At 41.2% G+C, this 24,986-nt stretch overlaps 2 protein-coding genes and 1 long non-coding RNA gene across 8 annotated transcripts; 1 reads left to right on the top strand and 2 right to left on the bottom strand.

The window, feature by feature from the left end:
• Positions 1 to 71: 71 nt before the first annotated feature.
• On the bottom strand, positions 72 to 7,882 carry LOC6620163 (NCK-interacting protein with SH3 domain). Of its 4 annotated transcripts, none has more exons than XM_032725433.1 (9): positions 6,880 to 7,882; positions 5,173 to 5,438; positions 4,964 to 5,113; positions 3,693 to 4,892; positions 3,439 to 3,636; positions 3,263 to 3,371; positions 2,995 to 3,204; positions 2,734 to 2,906; positions 72 to 2,667 (listed from the first exon to the last, which is right to left on the bottom strand). In XM_032725433.1, exons 2-9 carry the CDS (start codon positions 5,344 to 5,346, stop codon positions 2,476 to 2,478), a joined length of 2,406 nt encoding a protein of 801 aa, XP_032581324.1. In that variant the 5' UTR covers positions 5,347 to 5,438; positions 6,880 to 7,882; the 3' UTR covers positions 72 to 2,475. The 4 variants fall into 4 exon arrangements, with proteins under 4 accessions (XP_032581324.1, XP_032581322.1, XP_032581321.1 ...); XM_032725431.1 differs by having other exon boundaries at positions 5,173 to 5,435; positions 6,862 to 7,882; XM_032725430.1 differs by having other exon boundaries at positions 6,862 to 7,882.
• A 485-nt stretch (positions 7,883 to 8,367) lies between these two features.
• LOC6620164 (glutamate--cysteine ligase) lies at positions 8,368 to 24,245 on the bottom strand. Of its 2 annotated transcripts, XM_032725434.1 has the most exons (6): positions 24,138 to 24,245; positions 23,559 to 23,722; positions 11,052 to 11,678; positions 9,820 to 10,973; positions 9,574 to 9,755; positions 8,368 to 9,509 (listed from the first exon to the last, which is right to left on the bottom strand). In XM_032725434.1, the coding sequence occupies exons 3-6, from the start codon at positions 11,674 to 11,676 to the stop codon at positions 9,320 to 9,322; spliced, it is 2,151 nt and encodes a 716-aa protein (XP_032581325.1). In that variant the 5' UTR covers positions 11,677 to 11,678; positions 23,559 to 23,722; positions 24,138 to 24,245; the 3' UTR covers positions 8,368 to 9,319. The 2 variants fall into 2 exon arrangements, with proteins under 2 accessions (XP_032581325.1, XP_002044375.1); XM_002044339.2 differs by lacking the exons at positions 23,559 to 23,722; positions 24,138 to 24,245 and adding an exon at positions 13,489 to 13,610.
• LOC116802143 lies at positions 14,376 to 19,755 on the top strand. 2 transcript variants are annotated; one of them, XR_004362512.1, is made up of 3 exons: positions 14,376 to 14,574; positions 14,831 to 14,948; positions 17,808 to 19,755. It is a non-coding gene; the product is annotated as an uncharacterized LOC116802143 (long non-coding RNA). The 2 variants fall into 2 exon arrangements; XR_004362513.1 differs by having other exon boundaries at positions 14,376 to 14,483.
• Positions 24,246 to 24,986: the final 741 nt, after the last annotated feature.

The raw sequence follows: 24,986 nt of genomic DNA on the forward strand, positions 1-24,986 counted from the left end.
AACATCAGCTTTCAAATAGGTATTTGAATTATTTGTTCTCATTTGAATTTGAATTTTAAACTCGTTGAATGTATACTTGAATTTCTGCATTTATTATTTTCGTTTCTTACAATTGTAATTTCGTTCCGTTACATTTTGAATGCGTTTATTAAAACTTGTAATTTGTTTGGTTTTCTGTATTTAGGATCTCTATTTCGTGTTAAAAAATGAGAGGATAACAATCTTTTAAATTAGCTCTATTTGCTTGACGTAAAACGTGTTTGTTTTTGTTAACGTAGTACTTTTAAACATCAATTGTTTTTATTGCAGCTTCGTGTACTTTTTGCCTTATTGTTTTTATTTATTTATTTTTTTTTCTTGCAAATACCGAGAGTGTTATTTAAATTCAAAATCGAAAGGTACAATTCGTGGCTAATATTGGTTTTAGTTTCTGATTTAGTTTAGTTTTTAACTGTTTGTAAATACTCCTATTCGTTATGAAACTTGGCAAATTAAATTCGTTTATGAATCAGCGCAGCTTGTCTCAATTTTAATATTAATTTAAAAATTAGATCCATACAGGGGTTTTTAAATAGATCTTTTAATATCATGCTCATGCGTTTTGATTAAAATTGGTTTCTTAAACAATATAACAATGAGAATCTCTAAAACTTAAATCAAATTGGATCGCAATAGTTTAGGGGGGAAACCACAATAGAAATTTATGGCAAAATGCTGAATTTTATAATTACGTTAACTTTTACTTCAATTCAGGCTGAGGCGAATTTTCAATTTCTTCCTAAGCTATAGGCAGTGTTTTCTAAACCACTTTTCGTCAACTGGAGGGCATGAAAACATGAAAAATGTATTGCTTTTTTAAAGTGGAATGATATAAGGATTTCTATACTACGTTTTAGATAACCAAATCCAATGAGGAATAAATATCAAATGTGGTTTCCGCCCCTAATTTCCGTATTTCATTACTAATCTGGTCTAAAATGTTAATTTTCATTTGAGCTTCGTTGTTTTAACTTTTAAGATTTATAACTGTGACGTAACAATAACAAAAAAAGACCATTGAAATCTGTCCAAAACTCGTTATGCTGTTATCTTGTTGGCTGTACGTGTTTATATAGAGATAGATATAACTTTTCCCAGCGGATCGTGCTATCAGAAACAAATATAATATTTCTGTTTCGAAACTAGAATGAGAGGTCCTAGGCCTCTTCGAATCTAACTACTAAATAACATAACAAATACAATAGAGTTGCCTTAAAATTATATTTAAAATTATGGATCTTTTCCTAGGATCCGCTGGGAATTTTGTGTTGTTATTTTTCTTGATAAATAGTGAGAGATATAGAGAAAACGTGGCTGGTTTGCTGGAGGTTAAAACCCTATAGTTCAGAAAGAAAATGTATTAACAAATATTAAAAAAAAATGAAACTTGTAATGCAATAATTTGTTTTAATATCATTCGGAATTCCGTAAAATTTCAAAATGCAAGTGCCACAGTGTGTTTGTGTTCTTTTAGTGAGGGAGAAATGCAAATGGGTGTCCAACTTTCAATGCTTCTGCATAGTTAATTGTTTTCAATTTCCAGCCTCCTTAGCCTCCAATTAATAAGTATTTGAGCTTTAACAATTGTCAATGATTTACTGTTCGGCTTAGTTCTCCTTCTCATAGATTATATAAACAAATTTAACATTATATGCTCGTTACATTCGAATCGATTTGGATTTTGCTAGCGGCAAATACTGCGGTCATACATCGTTAATATATCAATTGTTTACTTGTAGATTGCAATTAACGTTTCATTCGCATTCGCCGTGAATGTATATTTTTCATTATGGTGTATAATTAGGCTATAAATATTATATTCCTCGAAATATTTCGTTCTTCCTTATGCTTCAATCTTCTTTTGTTTTGTCAAAATTTTGAATTCCAAACAAATGGGCAATTGGAACTATAAAAATTTAAAAGTGAGGCTAATCTCTGACTCTGCATCTGGCTAAAATTGTCCCTGGCTAAATCTAAATTAGTGAAATCATCCTAAACAGGGGATAATTTAGTGTTAGACTATATGGGCTATAGGCTATGGCTTCATTTCTTTCGTCTAGATCGCTAGATTGGGTTATCATCTCTATGAGGTTGCATCTACTCCACATGCAACTAGTACATTTGTCCTGCTTACAGACTATGTTCATAAGATATATGTAGAGTCGCGTGTGTGCTCCCTTTCGATCCGGCACGGATCGAAATGCATTCTTTTCAATATTTGACTTTTTTTTGACGAGGGCTATCCTAGACCGAGACACTAAACAAACACATAACAAATGCACTGATCAAACTTGAAATTATTTGAGATTTTAAGGTTTGGCTCGCTTTCAACGGCTCGCCTCACTAGCAACGCTTTACAATTTTGGTTTCCCTTCGTTTTTTTTTGTTTTTGGTTTTGGCTTTTGTTGTTGTTTTGGTATACGTATCCAATAATCCTTAGGCCTTGAACAGCTGCGGAAACTCGTTCGCTATTTCCCGCACCAGCTGCTGATCGGAGGCACTGCACTCGGTCTCCTCGCAGAAGATGCGCGTGAAGATCTTCATGAGATCATGCTTGCGATGCTGGTGCTCCTGATAGTTCGTATTGCGCAGGATGCGTCGGCACAGCTCCAAGTAGCACGGCCGCGTCTGGAACCAAATTAAAGTGTACTTAGTACGGAGCACTATAGTTGCATGGACTTCTGGCGGACTCACCGTACTGCCGGCATCCAAATCGGACAGCTGGCGAACCACTATATCGATAAGCACCTTGATGTCGTTCGTATAGAACATGCCCGCCGTATCCGGATGGCTGAATATGTCGATAAACATTCGCAGCACCGTGTTCATATGCTCGTTGGGATGCTTGAGCAAGCGTGTGGGATCATCTGGTTAGAATTCAAGAAGAAATCGATCAAATTTGCATGGCTTTGTTTCTTAGTTAATGAATAAGTATGCTTAAGATTGAAAACTTACCCTCCCGATTGAGCAAAAGTAGCAGCTTCTCCGTAAACACCTTGGCGGATGGCAGATTCTGCATACCTTCGATGATGACATTATAGGTGTGTTCGCTAAATTGCTGATTGAAGGCCAAGATCAAGGCAATGACCATGTCCACCAAGACCTCCGGATTATTGCCCTCGACGATTTCCAGCAGGAAGCTGGCAAAGTGTACGCCCAAATAATCTATAATAGACATCAATAAACATCAAAGTACTATTGGTAAAGTTAAGATAGATCTTACCCTGATGATTAACCGGCATGGGCTGCCCAAGTGAGAAGATAATAGTGAGCATCTTGACTAGCTGCTTGAAGCGATCCAGATTGGAGAAGTGCGTCTTCATGTCCTCCACCTGAAAGGGCATGTTAAGTTCTAAGCTTAGGGAACCATTAGGTGGCACAATCTGAGCTCCTGCTTACAATCTCCAATGGCAGCACCGAGGTCAGCAATATGTCCACAATGATATAGTCCAGATGGCAAGCGGCCGTAAAGGTCTTGAGCAGCAGTCGCTTGATGGACCAGCGCGTCTCCATCTGATAGTACTGCACCAGATTGATAAACATCTGGTACTGATCGCAGGACATCTCGTAGCAACTGATGCTCTCATCAGCATTAATCTGTAAGGAGTGATATATGTTCAAGATTTCAAGTTACAAAAGAAGCTAGTTCCTACCAAAATCTCGACGAGCTCCTCAAGGAACTGAATGATGTCCTCCTCGTCCTCGTAGAGCATCCAAGTGCGTTGCTCCGTATCGTTCTTGCAGTCCGCCAGCTGGGCAAAGAGATACTGCAACCGCTTGGCGTCGTGCGTAATGCCCAGCAGCTCCTTGGGCGTGGCCACCTTGCCAGTGACATGAACGGCCACCGCCTCCAGGTACGGATTGATGGCTCCGTTGTACAGCTGCTCCAGGCTGGTCAGCACCACGCGCAACGCCTCGCAGGAGAGATCGAAGCTGAGGTTGGTGTTCCGCCGCAAGGCGTCCACAATCTGATACACATCCGATGACTCCACCTTCAGCTGGCCTCCTCCTGTGGGACCCTCCTCGATTCTGCCCAGGCTCAGGCCGCGCTGTCGATGCGACGGACTGTCGATGCTGTCCAGCGCCTGGCTATTATCCGCACTGTCTCCGTTGGGCGGGCAACCGTCGTCACTTTGCACGGCGCTTGCATCATCCGACTTGTCCGGCGCACTGTCCGCTTCCTCCTGCTGCAGCTCCTGGTGCAGAGCAGCCGCACTCCCGTTGGCCTTGCCGTTGCCGCCGTTGCTGCGCAAAGCTGAGGCCGAGGCGGATGCGGAAATGGACGCCGAGGCAGTGCTGCCATTTTGCGGCTTGTGCTGCTGGCTGGTGCTCATTTGGCTGGTCTCCTTGTATGTGGTGACCACATCTTCGCTGGTCGTCGTAGTGGTCGTTGTCGTCTCCGAGGGCTCCGACGTGATGCTATTGTCCTGCGCCACATCACCGCCGGTGGCCGCTTTGGTTGTTGATGCCGCAGTGGGTGTGACCGATGCTGCCGATGGCGAGGGAGCTGGTGCTGGCGGTGCTGGGAGCGGCTGTTGCTGCTGCGGCGTCTGGATGGTGCAGCTGCTGCCCTGGAACTGCATGCTGCCCATGCTGGGCGACTCGATCATGCCCTGGTTCTGGGGCAGGCCGCACGATGAGCCCACCGCTGGACTGGACATGCTCTTCTTGCTCATGTCCAAGCGCTGGGAGCTACCGCTGCCGCCGCTGGGCGGCGGACTGTGCTGCCTGTGATGGGAATGAAGCTGCGTCTGGGATTGGGTGGGATGGGGATGCGAGTGCCGATGGCTACCCTTGTCACTGTAGCTGTGTGAATAGGAGAGCGAGGAGTCACCGTCGCGTTCGGAACTCTCCTGCAAGATGGAGGACACACATTAATAAATGACATTCATTTTGCTATACGAGTAGTATGGAATCTACCCACCGCATACAGGCGCTCCATGGTGTGCTTCTTCTCGCGCAGCCTGTCCAGCAGTTCGTCCTTGGACATGATGCCATTGATCTCATGGTCCGTGCACTTCTCCAGCGATTCTATCGAGGAGTTCAGAAAGCTGATGAGAAAGTCGTGCTCCACCTGTCAAAATGTTTATCATATCTTTAATAATCCTTTCAATTCACTAGTGAGTGACTTACCTTAATCTTCATTACGTAATTGGAGGGCACAAAGCCAATGTTGCCTTTCATGCTGACCACCTGCCACCAATTGCGCTGGCGGGCGGACGTCTGGTAGAGGATGAAGTACTCGCCCTCATCGAAACTGATGGTCTTCGGATAGACCGCCTGGAAGTCGTACAGAGCCTTGAGCATCTCGATGCCGATGCCTAAACCGATGTCGTTGCCACCTCCTCCACTGGGACCACTTGCTCCTCCAATAGGGCCACCTCCTGCCGCTGCTTCTGCTAAAATAAAAACGATCAAATCCGAACGGATTAATTTTGAGTGATTTTCAATTCAAAGCTGGAAAATCTAAAAAACTAAATAAGGGCGTCGACACTCACACAAGCACACGGGGAAAAACTGCAGTAGGCGCTAAAAAACAAAAGTTAAGTTCACTGCCGAGGGCCAAACTGCGGACTGACTGCGCTGGCTACACTCCTATTGATGCTTCAAAACGTTTTTTCGTGCCACTGAACTGGACTGCAGCAGAACTGCTGAATTCCGCAGGACTCGCACGGAGCCGTGAAAGAGGATACTCCTCGTGCTGGTGGAATTTTTAATGGAGCACCCCCACACAGGAAGAGGAAAATGCAATTTTCATATTTCACTTGCGCTCGCTCGCTCACTCGCTGCTTTTAGGTCCTGCAACAACGCCTTGCGCTTTTGATCCTTTTCAGCTTACATTGTTTTCCCCACAAACACAAACACGCCCGAGAGAGCCACGTGGCTTCTGCGCTCTCCACGCTCCCTGCTACACCGAAAAAAGCACAGAGTGCATTAAATTTATACACTACTTTGAGGACATCTACAGCTTGGAACAGTTTAGAGAAAGGTCTGAGTTCAAGTCCAACTTCTGTCCTAAGAACTTTTTCCTATATTTAAAAACAAATTTCGATTTTTTTTATTTACATTTTTTTTGGTGCCTATTTTATTGCTTAGTGTGAAAATCTCAACACGAGCAAATCCGTTTCAAAACACAGCGCCCCCTCCACTGCCCCGCCCACTCGTGCTTTCTCTCTCCACGCGCGCGCATTTCCCTATCTCTCGTTCTCTTTGTCTTTCTCTCACACTTTTAATCGCAGGATATCCGTGCAAGAGTGAACCGGTTCATAAATTAGCCAGTAAGTAGCGGTACAAATAACAGTAATATTTGTGGCCCACATTTGCGGTTTTAATGTAATGCATGCATTAAATGTTTACAAATATCTTTATGAATATTAACTGCAATTTACTAATGGACATTTTCAAAGTTAAGCCTTTCGAACTTTTTCAAATAATTTGCGGTTAATAAAACCTAAAATGAACTAGATCATTTGTTTTAAATACTTCAAAACCAATTACTTTTCAAAATTTACTAAAAACAAGTGTTGTGTAGTTACAAATTTCAAGGATCGTAAAAGATGTACATTCGGAACTGCCCCAAAGAAAACCTTATTGGACATCCTACAGGACTGCCCCAAACGAAATCTTATTGGACTTAAGGCCCCCTGTTGCCGATGATTCACCTGGTGAATGCTCCCGAATGCAAAGTGATTTTCGGAACTGCAGGGCTGCTGTACTCACTCACGCACACAAGGACACGCGGTGAAAGGGTGTAATGTATGGAAATGCGACAATGGGCACAACACAAAAAGGATGCAAAGAGAATGTGCCCCGTTCACTTACCCATGTTGTTGGGCGCACCTTTTACCGTAATTGCGTTTGTCGGTTGCTGTTGTTGTAGGCGCTATTGCTGCTGTTGTCTTCTTCCTGTTGTTTCTTGTCTCAGACGTCAGCTATCCTTCGTCCTGCGCCCTCCCGCACATCCGCTGTTGGCGTCCAGGAGCCAAGGACGTTTGCATATGTGTGTGTGTGGATGTGTGTGTGCTTTGTGTTGCCTTCCGCCGATGGGCGTGTTTGCTGCTCCTCTCTTTTGTGCTCTCGATGTCCTTTTGCGGGCGACACAGCCAGTCGGTCGGTTGGCTAGTTCCGCTGCTCCATCACTTGTTGTTGTTCCCTTTGGCCGCAGCACGCGAATGAGGAGCTCACTTGATTAATTCCAATGATGCGAAATGCAATGGGCGATGCGAGAAGGGTGATGCTGCTCCTCTCCTGGCAAAATGCGATGCACTTGTCTTGTGTCTCCTTCGCTCCCCTGGCTGTTTGTCTGTCGCCGTGAAGGGGGGGTGGTTTCGGAGAGGGGATGCTGGTGGGGGGCGGTGATCACTCGATATGGTGAAACTTTAGCAACAAGAAGTGTTGCAATAGTATTAAAATACTCTTTAATTTTTACAGTTTAATAACGGCACTCAGTCTTTGGCAATTGCTTAGTTTTCGAAATTTATTCAAAATAAATACTTGTTATGCGATTTAGAGAGAGAACACTGTACGTAAAATCAGGCAAAAAGTATGAGCGACAAATTGTTGTTGCGTAGCGTAGTACAGATATATGTGTTTGCAACAACAACAATAACAAACTATTCCACACCCAAAAAAAAAGCCGCAAGCTAACACACACGCGCACAAGGGTTAACGGCGTTTAGAGTTTGTTTATATATGGTTTTAAACAAGCCACGAAGAACACTAACCAAAATTTGAGCACATCCAAGTTGCGTTAACTAAGTTTTCACCATTTTACCAAACAAAGACCGCGGGATCAACAAACAAAAATTATCCAATCACTTGTTTTTATTTCCTATTTGCTTTTTTCCTTTTAATTTAGAGGTGGGGCATGCCGGCCTGTTATCGTTATCGATATCAGATATTTGTGGGCTGCCAACTTGGCGCTGCAATTTAAATGGGAAAAAAGCTCGATCTCTTTCTGTTTTTAGGAAAACGTTTCTTTATTTGCATATAATATTTAACTCGTTTTTGGGGGACAGTACATGGAGCGATTTATATAAAAATACTGATTTTAAGGGCAAGCAAATTCTTGGGATGCGTTATAAAAATGTTTATTTAAATGCTAGCAAGTTTTTATTTTGGTTAAACGTTTTGCCTGAGGCACACATATGTATATATATTGTTTTTTTTTCATTTTGATTAGTTATAACCGCAATTTGCTATTTTAGACTACAATTCGCAGGGAAACCCCTTTGTAATAACTTTCACTAGGCGTAAATAGTTTATAAGTACAGTTTTTGTTTGATTCAGAAGGCATCATATCAAAAGTCCTTGACGACCCAATTCGACTATGTTTAAAGATTCAACAATATTTTCCGTTTATTTGCTTGCTTGTGGTCACAATAAATCATAATCGTATCATAATGGTGAAACAATCACATACACAATAAATTATAATAGCACAGTGTTGTTTTTCGTTATATGTGTACTTATCATATCTAGTTTAATAACAGCAGGCCACTTTTAGACATATGTGTATTTGCGTGTGTATGTGTGTGTGTAAATATATCTATTAAAAAAAAATAAACAACTTTTCATTGTACTTGCTTTTATAAGAATAGGAATAATATAATAAATATATACGATATAAACGAAAACAAACAGAAATACACTTTTAACCTTGCTTCGTTTTGAACTATATGTATTCATATTTTTGTAGGTCTCGTGGAACGGCACTTGGTTGAGATTTATGTTGCCGTAGTAGTTCTTGATGCTGGTATATAGTTGGTTTGGTTTCGAAGTTCCATTTAGCTCTCTATTTAACTATGGCAAATCGGCCGCGATCGAGGGTTCGAGGATCTCGACGATCTCGAAGTCCCATCGAAACGATGACGAGAGCATGGTGATTTCCTGGAGGATATCCTGGCTGGCGAAGGATCCCCTGGCAGGTGGATCCTCGTGTGCCCCATAACCATTCCTTAATCCATCCTCCTTCTCCGTCGCCTCTTCTGCTTGACTTTCATTTCCAAAAGGTCACGCACGGCCGCAAAACATTTGTCCACAATTAGGATCTTGGTGCACGCTAATTGTTAATCCGTTTGAAATTATGCTATTAAATTAATATTGATACATTTTTCTCCGTATCCGTAACGTATCCATTCCGTTTCGTTTTGCCGTTGCCTTCGCCTTTGCCCTCAACATATATGCCGCACTCCATCCGAACGGACCCACAAAACCCGAATCACATGCGCCGGCCACTGGCGGCCAGCTGCGTTGGACGCGTCCGCAGCGCGCTCCTCGATCATTTCTCCTCGCAGCAGCCGTTCTTGGCCAACTGCTTCTGCAAGGCCGGCGGAATGAAGTCTTTCGTCTTCGTCTTGGAATGATAGTCTTGTCCGAGCAGCGCCGGCTCCACCTGCTTGCCCTCCTGGATGCCTTGTATGCGTTTCAGCAAATCGTAGTTGATGCGCTCGCTCACCACGGAATCCTGCCTGTTTAATACATTACATTGGATTAGTTCCACTGCAGGATTGAACATCTAGGTATAGAACTTACTTGTAGTCCGGGTGGCTAAGCACCTGTTCGCGCATCCAGGTGGCCGTGGTGATCAACTCGCCGGCGGCACGCTTCTGGATAAAGCGAAGATACTGTTCAATGGTGCAATGCGTATCGGTGTCCACCTCCATGGACTGCAGATAGCTGCGGATCAATGGCACCAGACCCGGAAATACGTTGGGCTATTGGTAGAAGATAAGATGGCATAAGTTTCTAAAATTTTATTCTGGACATTGTTTCACTCACCTTTCCATTGAAGATCTCATTGATGGACAGCAGCTGGAAAAGCTCATTCTCCTCGTCATCGGTGTCGGTGTGATCGCTATCGGCGCCATTCGATGATCCATTGGAGGAGCCGTTGGTGCCGTTAGTGGTGCCATTTCCGTGGCCATTCATCTTGGCCGAACCGTTGGTCAGAGGCTGCTGCTGCTCCTCCTGGTCACCGTTCTCGCTGCCATTCCCATTTCCATTTGCCAGTCCATTGCCATTCAAAGTGGCCTTGCCATTGGTCTGGGCCTGAGCTTGAGCTTGAGCTTGTGCCTGCGCCTTGGCCGCCCTCTGCTCGGTGGTCTTCGAGGATTTGCGGAACCAAAACTTCTCCTTGCGACAAGCATCCCGCTTCTGGGCCGTCTGCATGTTCTCGTCCACCTTGCTGATCGGCGTTAGGAAGTTCAGCTGGTAGGAGAGGATCACACGGGTGAGCAGCACCACAAAGCACACGATGGCCGCGTTCTCAAAGTCACTGATCTGCGCCTCGCAAGGTCGGAACTCGACACGCCAGCCAATCGAGCTGTTCGGTGGAGGCGGCTTGAAGCGCATGGTCTGCCAGTTGGTGGACTGAATGTTCTCGAAATGATCCGTATCTTCGTTGTCGTTTTGATGCACCTTCTCGCTGAACAGCGAGACGGTGTCGCGTATAAATAAATGGGCCACATGCTGGGCCAACAGATGATCGATACCGCCCTCCACCAGACGCTTATAGACCTTCTCATCGTATGTGAGCGGCACATCGTTGTATTTGGCTCCCTCGGGCGACAAATACGAGTCAATCGAATCGTATCGCGACTTGGCTATCTTGAACTTTTGCTGATCCAGCGGCGCCAGACCGCGTTCCTCTTCCGTGCGGCAATCCACCGAGGAGCTAATCACATTCCAGCGGCAATCCGACTCGGTTAGATAGCCCCTGTAAATGGGCGAAGCGGCCGTCAGAGCCAACATGATCGGACAGAGTGGAGCCAGCTGGTCGTAGAGGCGACGCGCCTCCGTAATGTTACAGGCCTGGAAGGTGAGCTGCAAGCAGCAGCAGCCCATGCCGAAGCCCATGGCGTCCAGGAGCACCACATCCGGTTCGCCAGGCGGCGCACCCTCCACCGGTAGCTTCGTCTTTGTGTCCTTGAAAACTGAAATGGCAAAGATAAAGATACAATTAGTTGGTCGCACCTTTAATGGTAGTCGTAAACGAGTAATGAAATGCTTACCCTTAAGCTTGATGGACACTTTCTCGCCGCGTCGCTTGCGAATGTTACGCGTGAGGGTCTTGAAACGCGGGTGACCCGGAAAGATGGCCTCATCCGGGAAGTAGAGCGAGCGGGCTGAACTGAGAGGATCCTCGGGACGCGGCTGGGCCAGCGGATAAGTGAAATTTGGTGCGCCGAGTCGCGGGAAATTCGTAATGGACATGACGCACTCGTCCTTGGCCAGCAGCTCGGTGACCTCCTCGCGACGATAGCGCATATTGGCCTCCACCAGATTGAAGTGTGCCATCAGACCGCCAAAGGGTTTGCCCGGTGTGCCCTCAATCATGTAGGCTCCGTATTCCGGACGCCACAGCGACTTGACGCCATTGGGATCGGCCAGTTCCTTCTCATTGAGCTGCGCCAGCAGATCCTGGGCGCGCAGCGCCACACGTGCCACCTTCTGATCATCGTCGAACTTGACAATGATGTACTCCACCTCGTCGCCCCATTTGAGTATGTCACCCTGGCGATCCTTGAGTCTGTGGTACAGGTTGATGAACTGATTCACGCCATGCTCGCGCACATGATCAGCCAGCGCCTTGGTCTCCTCCCAGGAGAGTGGACTGCCCTCGCTCAGTAGACCCATTGCTGCAAAAAGATGTGAAAAACCATTTGTGTTACTATCGCTCATGTGCCACGAATCCCATGGTTATCCCTATCGCCAACCTGACCCGGCCTAATCCATTGTCCCGAACCTACTGTTTCATTCGAAACCGATCCGATGAGACGTCCGGAACAGACTACTACGACAACTGCGCCATTATCATCCCGAATACCATTACCATCTACACACGTCCGTCCCTCCACTTTCGTTTCCATTTCAACTAGCGCACATTGTGCAATCGCCATCGCAATCGCATTCGGAACATGGAAAACTGCAATCGAGGCAATTGCAATTGCAGTTGGTAATTTGCATTCGCAGTGCAATTGCATAAACGATATGACTGAGGAGGCCAAGAAGGTCCAGCGCGAATTCAGACTCGATTGTTTAGATTCCCCTTTATCGATGCGATGCATGCGAAATCTAATCAATATACTAACAACAAATACAGTGATACCTCTGTTAATATCAAATGAAATAATTACGATGTAGCATGCAACTATCCATTTAATTCTTCGATTTTTTTCTCTCTGTGCAGACGCATGCTTAATAATTAATTAACATCACCGATCGCCAGTCAATGCCCTCCGTTGGCCGCACCACCTCAAGTTTCAGTCGAAAGTCGGCGGAATTCAATTCATTTATCTACGTTAAGTTATAAATATGTATGTTGAACGGACACGAAAGTGCATTCGTGTGCCGGAATCAAGTGCATTATTTTTTTTTATTTATTTATTTATTTTTTTGTTTGCTCCTTGCTCTTGACACTCGCACAATTTACAACATTTGAGTCAATTAATTGATAAGGTGCGACGACGGACCAAATTAATCAAATAATTGATAACGTGGGTAAATCAGCCTTTGGGTTTAATTCCATGTGCTCGTATGCATGTGCTTATAAAAGTGTGGAAAATATACAATTATAGTATATTTAGACAGCCGACAAGTTGCTGTGCGCCACTCGAACTGATTGAATCATACGGGGGGAATCGGAAATTTCAGATCGCAGATTTACGACCGCCACCAAAACACTCAACAAAAAAAAAAAAAACAAAAAAAAAAAAAAACCGTAAAAACACTCCACTTCAGTCGAGTTCACTGGCTGAGATGTCAGCGGAATGGAAATGCGTATGGGAATCCGATCCTATCCGATACGCACCAGCTTCACCCAAATCAAAGCCAACTAACCAACCCAGTGGAGCGTATAGCCAGTTATGGCCACAATGAACCCACCGATCGTGGCCGAAATCCAAATCTAAATAACAAAGGAATTTGGAGCGACACTCGAAGCGATTGTGTAATGTTAAATTCGAACTGGCAACTGGTAATTACCATTGAATACGAGATTCTATTGTATTTGAACAGATTTCTAAAGAATCTCAAAAAGAGCCGATCAAACAGCTGTTCAGCTGAACAACTTCAAATGTTAGTTTTCTATATGGAATATTCACTATGCCAAGCTTTAATTTATAAACAATACTAAAGCTTGGCTTTTAAGCTATATTTATTTGTATTTTAAAACTTTTAAAGATGCTTTTAAAGTTTGATGTTCAATTATCAAGAATGTTTTAAGACAGCAACTTTAAATTGTTTAATTAAACTTGGTAAGGTAAGTAGTTTAAAATCATAGAAGAAACAAAGAATCTACAAATGAAAACTTCTTATTTGGCTAGCAATTCCCTAGAGCAAATTAATAGCCTTTTTTTTTTTTTTTTGAGTTCACAAAAAAAAAAATAATAAAAAAAAAAAGAAGACACTTGGTATTTGTTCACTTAAATTCACTTTCGTTAAGGATACCTGTTTCTTGTTATTTGTGCCTCGCTGGTTATTAACACTTTCGATTAACAATTTGAACTTGAATGTATCTAGATGTGCGTTTCTTGGCCAGAAGGTTTCTTGTTGCTCCACGGCCAAACAGCGACTAAATTTATACGCGGCCAGACTCCAGCTTTTTACGAGCCGATGGCGATGGCGATCGGAATCGAAATCGGCTGACGACGAACCGAAAAATCCGAATCCCCATCCGTTGTCGGTGGACGAAGGCGGTTCGATGGGTTTACCGGGCCAAGTTAGCACACGCAGCCGGAACGGAAGAGCAAGGAATATGTGAAGCAGGGGCTGGACGTCCATATCTGGTCGATCGGAATCGGATCGTCGGCCATAAAACGGGCCACGAAGAGCCGAGGCAATCCATAAATGATCCATGGAACACGGGACGGGACGCGCACTCGAAACGATCGAGTGCCATTATAATTATTTGGCCAGTTATTTATTATATTTAGAATTACTCGTCGCTGGCCGACAGTATGGAATTGACATATATATATATATTTTTTTTTTTTTGCGAATCTGGTAGTCTGGCGAGAAGGGTTTATTATATATATTAAGTTGCTAAATATTTATAGATTTTAAGGGGCTTTGTCGCTGATTTACCACCATTTCATAAAAATTGTGGCGAGAAGGCGGCGGGGATGGGGGCGGTTGGTGTGGCATTTTGTCCACAAAATACTCGAAACGACATCGGAATTGTAAATAACTGCCAATCAAGTTTCGGGCTACTTTATAATATTCAATGCGACGACGGAGAGGAAACGCATAGATTTCAATCAATTGCCCCCAGTATATCATCATCATTTCGTTGGACTTCTAAATTCGTACATGATACAATTGAATTTCACGCGGACTCTGTGCACTCGCAGTTGGTGTACGATTCCAGGTAGTAGCATTGGAAACTCTGGTCCCGCAGGTCCAGGTGCTGCTTCACTTGCATTTCGAGGAACTCAGGAATCTAGGTAATGGGGAAACACCTGGAGCGTGGTATCTTCATTCAGTGGAGCCAGTTACTTGTACACTTGGTATTGTGATCATCATACTTAATTGATGGTTAGTTAGTTAGTTTCACCGAATCAAATTCGATACTCTAAACTTTATATCAGCTTTCGGCTTCGACCTGGATCTTAAGATCAGCTGTGTATATTTCTATATCATTTTCGATTTAATTCCATCGATCGGTTTACGGACACTCGACTGCAGTTTATTTTCTAACCATGGCTATGACTACTTCTACTACTTCGTCCGCCTCCAAAACTAAATACTAATCGTCCTAATTCCTCTTCCCACTTGGAATTTCCTATCACAGCTGGCAACCGATTGATTAGCAAAGCGACAACAAATCAACAAGTTGAATGCGGAACACACAAGTAGACAGATTCGCAAGAGGAGTGCTCCTCTCGAGTGGACACTTGTGGCTTCTATCAGTGGGTATCTGCATCTGTATCCGTATATGTATCTGCATCTGTATCTGTATCTGTATCTGTGTCTGCATCTGTATCTGCATCGGTATATGTATCTGCATGTGAATCTGTATTTGTATCTGTATCTGTATCTGTGTCTGTAAATGTATCGGTATCTGTAAATGTATCTGTATACGTATCTGTATCTGTAAATGTATCTGTATCTGTATCTGTATCTGTATATTCATCCGTATTTGTATCTGTAAATGTATCTTTATACGTATCTGTATCTGTATATTCATCCGTATCTGTATTTGTATCTGTAAATGTATCTGTATCTGCATATGTATTTGTATCTGAATCTGTATTTGTATCTGTATATGTATCTGCATGTGAATCTGTATTTGTATCTGTATCTGCATCTGTATCTGTATCTGTATCTGTAAATGTATCTGTATACGTATCTGTATCTGTATCTGTATCTGTATATTCATCCGTATTTGTATCTGTAAATGTATCTTTATACGTATCTGTATATATATATTCATCCGTATCTGTATTTGTATCTGTAAATGTATCTGCATCTGTATATGTATCTGTATCTGTAAATGTATCTGCATCTGTATATGTATCTGTATCTGTATCTGTATCTGCATCTGTATATGTATCTGCATCTGTATCTGTATCTGTAAATGTATCTGTATCTGCATTTGTATCTGTATCTTCATCCGTATTTGTATCTGTATCTGTATCTGCATCTGTACCTTTATCTGCATCTGTATTTGTATCTGTAAATTTATCTTTATACGTATCTGTATCTGTATCCGTATCTGTATTTGTATTTGTAAATGTATCTTTATCTGTATCTGCATATGTATCTGTATTTGTATCTGTATCTGTATCTGTATCTGTATCTGTATCTGCATCTGTATATGTATCTGTATCTGTATCTGTATCTGTATCTGTATCTGTATCTGTATCTGCATCTGTATATGTATCTGCATCTGTATCTGTATCTGTAAATGTATCTGTATTTGTATCTGTATCTGCATTTGTATCTGTATCTGTAAATGTATCTGTATCATAGTATCTGTATCTTCATCCGTATTTGTATATGTATCTGTATCTGCATCTGTATCTGTAAATGTATCTGCATCGGTATATGTATCTGCATCTGTACCTGTAAATATATCTGTATCTGCATCTGCATCTGCACCTGTATCTGTAAATGTATATGTATCTGAATCTTTATCTGTATCTGTATCTGTGTCTGCATCTTTATCTGTATCTGCATATGTATTTGTATCTGTATCTTTTCTGGTCTCCATGTTCCTGGGCTGGAAAAATGCTAGCTAAGATTGTGCTGGCGGCTTGTATTTTACCGGCTGACTTACTGCGACGATGCAAATGCGCTTAGATAAGTCTCAATTGCACAAGCATATATGTATGTACATACGAGTATATGCACTTGGCATGGGGTTAGATAATGCGCACCCAGTTACCCAGCAATTCATTTTACATTCGGGATTAGGCAAATTACTGGCCGAAGTGGGTGAAGCGCCTTATCGTTAGGAACTTTTCCTTACACTCGTGCCATTTCCTTTATGTAATGCCCATATGTCAATATGCCAGCCTAAGTTTATCACCAAAGTATTTCAATCTTGTCCCATTATCGTTCATCGTTCACAAAATTTGAACATCTAAATATCTCGTTTTGCTCTTTGCAACTGCTAATTAGTGTGTAAATTTTGGGTTCTAACACGTCACCGCCCTCATAGATCTATATGTAATTGTATCTAGTAGATGAATAATATTTGTATCTAGTATATGAACAATTATATATAGTCGCCGAGAAACTGTGAACGCTTTTTTGCGATGCCTGATTTGTGATCCTGACCAACGCAATCGAATTTGACGAAGGGCAGAGCCACACAATGATTTTGAGTTTTTTTTTGTTGTGTATTTGTTTTTCTTGCGTTTTTGGATTATGCCATGTCATTTATGAAAACAGTGGGCGAAGCCAAAAATGATACCATTGTGCGGCTGTGTTTGTTAGATTTTAAACTAGTGTACAATGAAAAGCCCAAGAATTAGGCGATGATTCACTCAACTTTCGCAGTACATTACACAAAAAAAAGAAAAAGATAAAACGACAATTGGAATTGGGAAGTCGCAAAAATGACTTTGCTGACTGATAGGCCAAGTTCAAAAGACGCGGCAATATGGCTAACAAAAAGTGAATACTGCTGATTACAACTCTTTATCGACACTTTTCGACTTGGGTTTTGTGATATTTGGTGATATTTCGCACGAAATTTGCCCAATCTAAGGTTTTCTCACACTGCGTATACGTAATGCGAATTCGCAGGAAATTTTGTTTTGACATTTTCAAGGGTTTTTGAATGGCGTCGCCAAATCAGCAGTCAATCAGAAATCATAACGCAGCAGATGAACATGATCCTCGAACGGAAGCCAAGCGAATCGGAACATCCGCCTACCAATACACAGAGCGAAATCATTTTGAAATATGCTTGCACCTACGTTTACTTTTGCACAGCTAAAATGAACCAAATTAAAAGGGTTTTATCTGATGCGCTTAAAAATAGATTTGTTTGTCAGCGGACTTAGTTGAAATGAAACTTTTCCCATTTTTGGGTATTTAGCAAACTACTTTATTCAGCTTGAATGCAAGTTATTAATATAATATTGCACATTTGCTAAATGTTTGTTGAATTATGACGTTTTCTATGTGCAAACTCAGAATTCCGAATCGAATGCGGAAATGCAAAGCGAAACATACACACAACTTGGCGATGCCTTTGCCATGTTTTTTTTTCTTTTTTCTTTTTCTTTTTTTTTATATTTTTTTCTTTATTTTTTCAGGGTCGCCAGACAGCCAGTGAAATAGAAAACAAAAGCCATTTGCCCATTTGGCAATCGGTGGGAGCGGGGAAAAGTGCAAGGCAGATAGAAAAATGTGGGAATGCACATTTCTGCGTAATCATGGGCAAAATAAGTTTAAAATTTCATACAAGCTTAAAACGGACTTAAATCGGATTTAGTGCTAAGCTTGCAACTGCAGACTACAAAAGAATTTAAATAGAAGCCTATTTCGACAAAAGCGAAGTGCATAGGAAAAATTATAAGATAACGGCCAGATTACGTATACGACTCATAAAACGGTCGTCGTCGCACTGAATTGCGACGTAATAAATTCACTTTGGCCATGGCAGTCGCAGCGCGGGAGGAGGAGCAAGGGTGCTATGGAGCAGAAGGGGCGGCTTCCGGAGGATTCCAAGCAACTGGGAGCCCGCCGTTCGCCGTGGGCGTGTATTATGCATATGGGAACCGGGGCACCGAGTTTCATGTGGCGAGGAATTTTTGAAAGACGAGAAGCGTGCACGTCGGCGAGATTATTAATTTCTTAATTGTTTGCCAGTCGTCGTGAGGAGTAAGTGCAGCACGGCTTGCCAAGCGCCGATCAAATATTAATAGCTAGGCAGTTGCATATTTAATGGTTACAAATATTTCGGTATTTATTTAAATAATAGAAATTAGACAAAACTAAATTTATACCCAATTCTTTTTTTTTTTTACTTATAAGTTTGACCGTAGTTTAAACTAAACTTAGTTTCGATCTGAATTGGCATAGCCTGATCAACTTCTTTGTATCTCTGACTTAACTCTTGCGCCAGCCGTTAATTGTATTTTAAGTTTATAATATAGAAATTAGCAAACATCTTATACGGATACAACCTCACAGCCCCTTCCCTCTTCCCCTCACAAATTGATCGCTTTAAATGGCAATAGCACGTGTGCGTCGATCGGCTTAATCATTTTCGGTGTATTTTTTATTATTATTTTTTTTTTTTCTTTTGTTCGTTGCTTGCTAATTGTTATTGCTGCCAGTTGATGCACTTGTGCAAATGAATGCGTATATGAATTTGTTCCCAGTTGTGTTGTTTAATTAGTAACAGTCGTCCGTCGTTCAATTGCGTAAAATAGAGAGCAAACAAAAGTGCCCAGAACAATCGCAGGAGTGACGCACTCGAGATGGCAAGACACATCGGAAAACGATAGAGATATATACATATATATAGTAAATATATTAATGAGGGATCTAGGCCCAACAATCTGCTGCAGATTACGATGGCTAGTCGGTCTCCAGTTTGAATGTGTGAATCACATGTGTGACACTATTTTTTTTTTACTTTAGTATTTTTTTTTTTTAGTAACTTCTGTTTGCCTGTTTTCATACGAAGATTGCTAATTGAAAACAGTTTTTACGTATGTATGCATGTATCCCATTTCAGTTAAATAAACACAAAACAGCAACAGACAAATTGCCTCACAAACACTTGTTGAACACTTGTGTTTAACCCACGGATCAGAGAACTGCAGCCCGCCACTGGCACTCTACGTCCACCCGATAAACACTCGGTACTCTAGGCACCCCTGTGTTTTTTGACACCCTACTTGTGGCAACACAAAATACTCGAGTGTTTTACCAACGTGGTGTTTTTGTTACGAGTAAAAAAACCACCCGAGGCCTGCTGCGCAATAACCGTTTGGGTGAGTGGACGCACAGTCAACGATCGGCCGCAGGTCATTTTTTGTACGCCTAAAATTTGTATGGGTGGAAGCGTGACGGGTATAAGAAATGAAGGGTAAAAGGGAATACCCAAGAAAGTTTTCGTGCTCATGTCTTTGCTCTTTGATGTACTCAATGGGTGCCACCCGTTTTGAATTATTGCCTTGTAATTTTTCACACGTCGCTAGCTGAATACTCTAATGAAAAATATTCTTACATAAAGTCATTTTTGAAATGAATTTTGTGACATTATGTACATAGATTCGGCTATTAGCATTATTACTATTACTATTATTTTTACTATAATCTATATTTAAATTATTAATAATAATATTTATTATTATTATTATTAATTAATTAATTGTATTATTTATTATTAATAATTAAATTATATATATATATATATATATATATATATATATATTAATAATATATAATATAATAATATATAATATAATATATATAATATAATAATATATAATATAATATATATAATTATAATAATATATAATAATAAGATAAAGGGCATATTATACAACGTATTTGACAAAGTCTAGAGGCACGCCGAAAGAATAGTGTGTAAACGTATGGAGTGTAAAACGTATGGAGTTACGCATCTTGTCTGTGACTCGACTATCTATGAGACCACCCGAGTATTTTTGGAAACACCCATGTGTTTAACGGTAATGTGACCGAGTGTGATCGGCACCCGCGACGCAGGGCACCGTATTGATTCGGGTGCGCTCACAACGGGGTGTCTTGTCTGCATGTTCAGATTCAACTGTGTGTTTGTAAGTACCCGCGATGTGCGTGGCGGGTAGCACCCGCACACAAAATTGTAGGGTGTGAGTCGAGTGGCAAAAAATGCCACCCTTGCAGTTCTCTGCCACGGATCTTCAATTAGAATCCTTGAGCTTTTGTGTGTGCGTATCGTAAGAATCGTAAAAACAACCAACTTAATGACAGTGTTGTAAAGCCGTAACAAACAAAATCAAATCAAACAAAAGTAACGCGACTGAAATTCATTTCCTGGCAGTGACACTTACTTACATACAAGTTTACTTACTTACAAGTGCACTGCACTTGAGTTATGACTAATAAAGTTAAGAGTTAAGATCGTTTCGCCTGGAGAACTTCGGACGGAAGTCGGTTAGTCACGAGATCACGACGCAGCATACGAACTTAGAAAACATGCTATTCAACATAAACGATCATGGCCATTGTATCGATTAATTAATTAATTAATTCGATTTAGAGAATTTCATTTTAATTTAAATCAGAAACTTCCGTCTAATGAACCCTTCAAACTAACTCAATGCCTAGTAAAAACTTCGACTTTCTTGACTTGAACTGTAGTCATAGCTCTGATTTACATGCCAAATTAGTAAATGCCACAACTATGTACATTTTTTTTCCAAGAAGCAATTAAAAAGCTAAAACAAGGACACGACGTGCAGTAAAAAACGAAGGCAATCAGTGGTTATATTAATAATGCGGCTGTAAAAGCGATTACTCAAACAAGTTAGCCGCTAATGCGCATCAGCAAATTGTCACCTGCTGGAGATTGGGGCCTAAAAGTACACGGCGAGAAAAAAGGTGAGACTCCTGCAATTGTAGTTGAAAACAGAGCTTTAATAAACTACTAGCGAAGTGTCAGGCTAATTTGCATGGCTAACAGTTTTAAATAAAAAGGAAAAAACGTGTAGCATGTGTCATATAATTGATGGAAAAAACAAACACGATAAAACTGTTTGTTTTAATGTATTTCAAGCATCATGGCGATAAGGTTGTGATAAGGGACAACCCCCCCCACACTCCAACTCATCATGCTGTTGAGATTTTTCGTAATTAAATCATAATCACTCATGATTGTACGACACTTTTCGCTCGGTGTAGCAAATGTGCGTGTGTGTGCGTGACAATGGACGGGATTAGGCCGCTCAATAAAGGCTAACTTAAGGCAAGGCCAAATGGTGCTATCTGAACGGACCCTCGGGCGTATGCGTAATGTACGCGTACTTATCTATTCAATGTTCATGATATATCTACGCACACATCTACATACATACTATAACTATAGCATATCTATTACAGTTGGCATTTGGGGGCAAGTCATGGTGCGATAATATAATGGCAAATGTCACAACAATTGCAACGGGCATTGAAAAGCTTTGATTGCTTTTCGCACGCCGCTATCGAACAGCAAACAGTCGTAACTGATCGTGAGATGCGTGTGAGCAGGCGGAGTACAGTGGACACCACGTGTGATGACCGCTATTTAACTTTAAGCAACAGTTTCATTCGATTCTCATCTGGCTACAACCCAAAAGTTATGCCAATTCAAAACTATCTAGCGAGCCAGCATGTTTATAGTTTAAATAGTTTATAGTTTTCGTGCGTTCCTCAAAACGAATCATCACTGTGGCCGCCGCTGTGTGAGTCACGTTCATAATTCGTCAGATATTTCTGCTTTCTCATGCTGATAGATCACGAAAGTAAAGTGATATGATATTTTGTTTTTCGATTGCCTTCCACCCTCTTTCGCTCCTTTTTTTTTTTTTTTGGTTTCTCCTCCATCCCTTCTATCCCCACCATCCCGAAGTGACGTCAGTCGGAAACTTTGCATATTGTGGTGAAATTGCGGCAAACACTTCCACATCCCAGCGATTCCCAATTCCACATTTCCCTCGTTTTCGGCGGGGATCTCCAGCTGGCGGTGCGTAGCGGGCTGGAGAGGAATACCCCCTTAGAGCTCGGTCATACGCGGCGTATGACTACACATTTTTCGATTGGTCATGCCAAATGGGAGAATATTATAGAATGCCAGAAGTTTCCACCCAAGGTCGATTTTTTACCACCCAAAAAATATAGTATATAGTATATGGTATACAAAAAATTAGATGAGGGACTGTAAATCGCATGCACATACAAATGAACTAATGTCAAGGCTGTGACCACAACAACCACACACACCGGAAAGTACAAATACAAAGTACAACAAGTCCGGCGGATACTTAAAATCGAATTGCCCGGTAATTGCCACTAGCCACAAACATAGAAAATCAATAAAAAAAAAGAAATAGTTGGCCCCTGATAATTACGCATTTACAAAGTGTACCTATAGACACAATTATTAACACCGTGGCCCATAAAAATAGCAATCATATCAGTTAATTGAGAAATTTGATTTGCTTTCTCGGAAGTTCACTTTCTGTTCTACAGACATGAATCATTGTAAACATATTTGCATTTACACAATAACTCATTTCAGTTTGCGATATAAGAAACACTGCCCTTTAAGAAATGTTGCTTAATAAAATATTCCATATTTTGAAGTACATATAATTTTTTACACATATTTTTTCTTCGATGGTCCTAATATCTTGACCACCATTGTGGGCCCAGCGGAGCCCAAGGCCGTGCCACTTTGACCCCCTTTGAGCGGAATCATTATAAAACCTGACTCGCCGACTCGCCACTAGTGTTAAATGAAATGCCAGTACTAGTAAAAACATCAACATGGGGCAAAGAAAAACACACCAACAACAACGAATTGCCGGCAAAAGGGAAGTCGCAAACGCACACACGCGCAAACACAAACAAAAACAAAAGTACACGCGCGCGCTGACGTTCCAATAAGAATGTGCGGCTATTGGATTCCTGTCCACTCAGCTGTTGCGTTTGTCCAATCGGAATGGTGTATAAATATTGTTATACAATGTATGACCATACAAAAGCAAAAATATCCGCTATCAAAGAAAATAAACCAAATGGCGATATGGTTTTGGGTTTTATTGAAAAAGTAGGCTACAGAAATGGTATCAACAGAAGTTTCCCCCCTCAAATAAATGCGGATGCGCCACTGCAAGTGCTAAAGTATGTTCCACAGGTCGTTTTTTCGTAAGTTTTCTATATTTGTCAAGACCAACAGCTAACAACGAACACAACGCGTTGGAGATATTAGAACTTTATTTGCTCTATTCGAACATAGTATGCATTTGCCCCATAGATTACCATTTTCATTATTAAAAATGTGCACTGACCTGCTTTTTGTTCTTCGTCGCTCTGTTTCGCTCTCTGCCGCTCTCTCGCTGTAGTTTTGGTGGGTTGTGTAACGTTATTTGCCGAATTTACCGCTGTTTTTGCGCTCTCACTATTTCCTTTTTATGTTTTTGGTGTTGCGATGTGTGTTGGTGTGTGGGTGTTTCTATCGAAATTGAAATCACGATTATTATTATTACAAGAACAAAAAAAGAAAAAATAACAAATGATTCTGTTAGCAGGTCGCGTGTTTTCCTCACTTCACACCCTCCAATTTACAGCTGCGGCGTCAGCTGCTCTCTTTGGATGTAAACAGATAATGCGGACAGGTTTCTTTCAAATTTGATTTTTATTCGCTGTTGCTGGTTCAGCTTCGGTTTTAATTATAGAATGGCGGCTGCCACCGGAATAGAAATCAAGAAATCTCTAAAATCACGGGCGAAATTCACGCGAATCGTGCTCCCCCGCCCAGAAAGGTTCTTTCCAATTGGAATTGTGATGAGTGTGTGGGTGTGAGAGAGTATGTGTTTGTGTGTGTGTGTGTGTGGGTATTTCACAATAATTATTTCACTCGAGATTACCGTAATTATTTTGTATATTTGTAATTTCTTTAAACGCGACTTTGGTATTGCGTTTCCTTTGCCGCCAAATTCCCCGACAACGTAAACAGTGTTATTAGCACTAACGAATGCCCAAAACAATAAAACGCTCCACTTTAAATACAAATTTTGAATGTGCCCAGCTGCTGTTATACCAAAGAGCTGCTGGCCGACGCGTTAAGTTGTTTTGCCAACCGATAGCGATAGTCCGATAGGCTGACTGCACGTGTTGCTTAAATCAATTATTTATTTATTGTTAAAAGCGTAAAATGTTTGTTTTCTTTTAGATTTGGGCTTTGTCATGTAGACCGTATAATTCTCATTTAATATTACACATTCCTTGTGAATACTTTTGCAATTGAAAATTCTTGATTTATTTTCACATATTCTCAGACAATGACTTCTCGTTTAAAAACAAAACCATCTTAAACATATAGCTATAACCCTTTTCTATAGTTTTAAAAGTTTATTACTCCACCTAATTACTTTAGTTATCTAGAACATTCTGCAGTTTGTGATTTCACCACAATTTACAATGTCACATTTTATATCCTAAAAAGCTTTTGAGTTATGAAGATTAATTTTTCCATATTCTTATAGCTCTATATTTAACAATTTAAAAGAGATTTAAGACAAAATTATTTAAATTTTCTTAGATTTAGGAAATTGTAATATATGTTCGTAGACAACAAGATTATGCAAGGATATTCAACTTAGTGATAGTTAGGAGTAATGTACTGTCTTAAAAACAAATATACTTTTTAGGGATGTTTTTTATTTCTTTACTTATAAAATAGATATATTGCAATGATATATTTTATGATTTTATGA

Source organism: Drosophila sechellia, chromosome X (assembly GCF_004382195.2).
Source record: "Drosophila sechellia strain sech25 chromosome X, ASM438219v1, whole genome shotgun sequence".
NCBI lineage: Eukaryota > Metazoa > Arthropoda > Insecta > Diptera > Drosophilidae > Drosophila > Drosophila sechellia.

Excerpts from the sequence above, each read along its gene's own strand:
- LOC6620163 (XM_032725430.1), bottom strand. Across the intron at positions 5,114-5,172 it reads ATTACGTAATGAAGATTAAG|GTGGAGCACGACTTTCTCAT; the intron begins GTAAGTCACTCA and ends ACATTTTGACAG. Across the intron at positions 3,205-3,262 it reads CATGCCGGTTAATCATCAGG|ATTATTTGGGCGTACACTTT; the intron begins GTAAGATCTATC and ends TGTCTATTATAG.
- LOC6620164 (XM_032725434.1), bottom strand. The coding sequence starts at position 11,676 with ATGGGTCTACTGAGCGAGGGCAGTCCACTCTCCTGGGAGGAGACCAAG. Across the intron at positions 9,756-9,819 it reads ATGAGATCTTCAATGGAAAG|CCCAACGTATTTCCGGGTCT; the intron begins GTGAGTGAAACA and ends TTCTACCAATAG. Across the intron at positions 9,510-9,573 it reads CTTAGCCACCCGGACTACAA|GCAGGATTCCGTGGTGAGCG; the intron begins GTAAGTTCTATA and ends TGTATTAAACAG.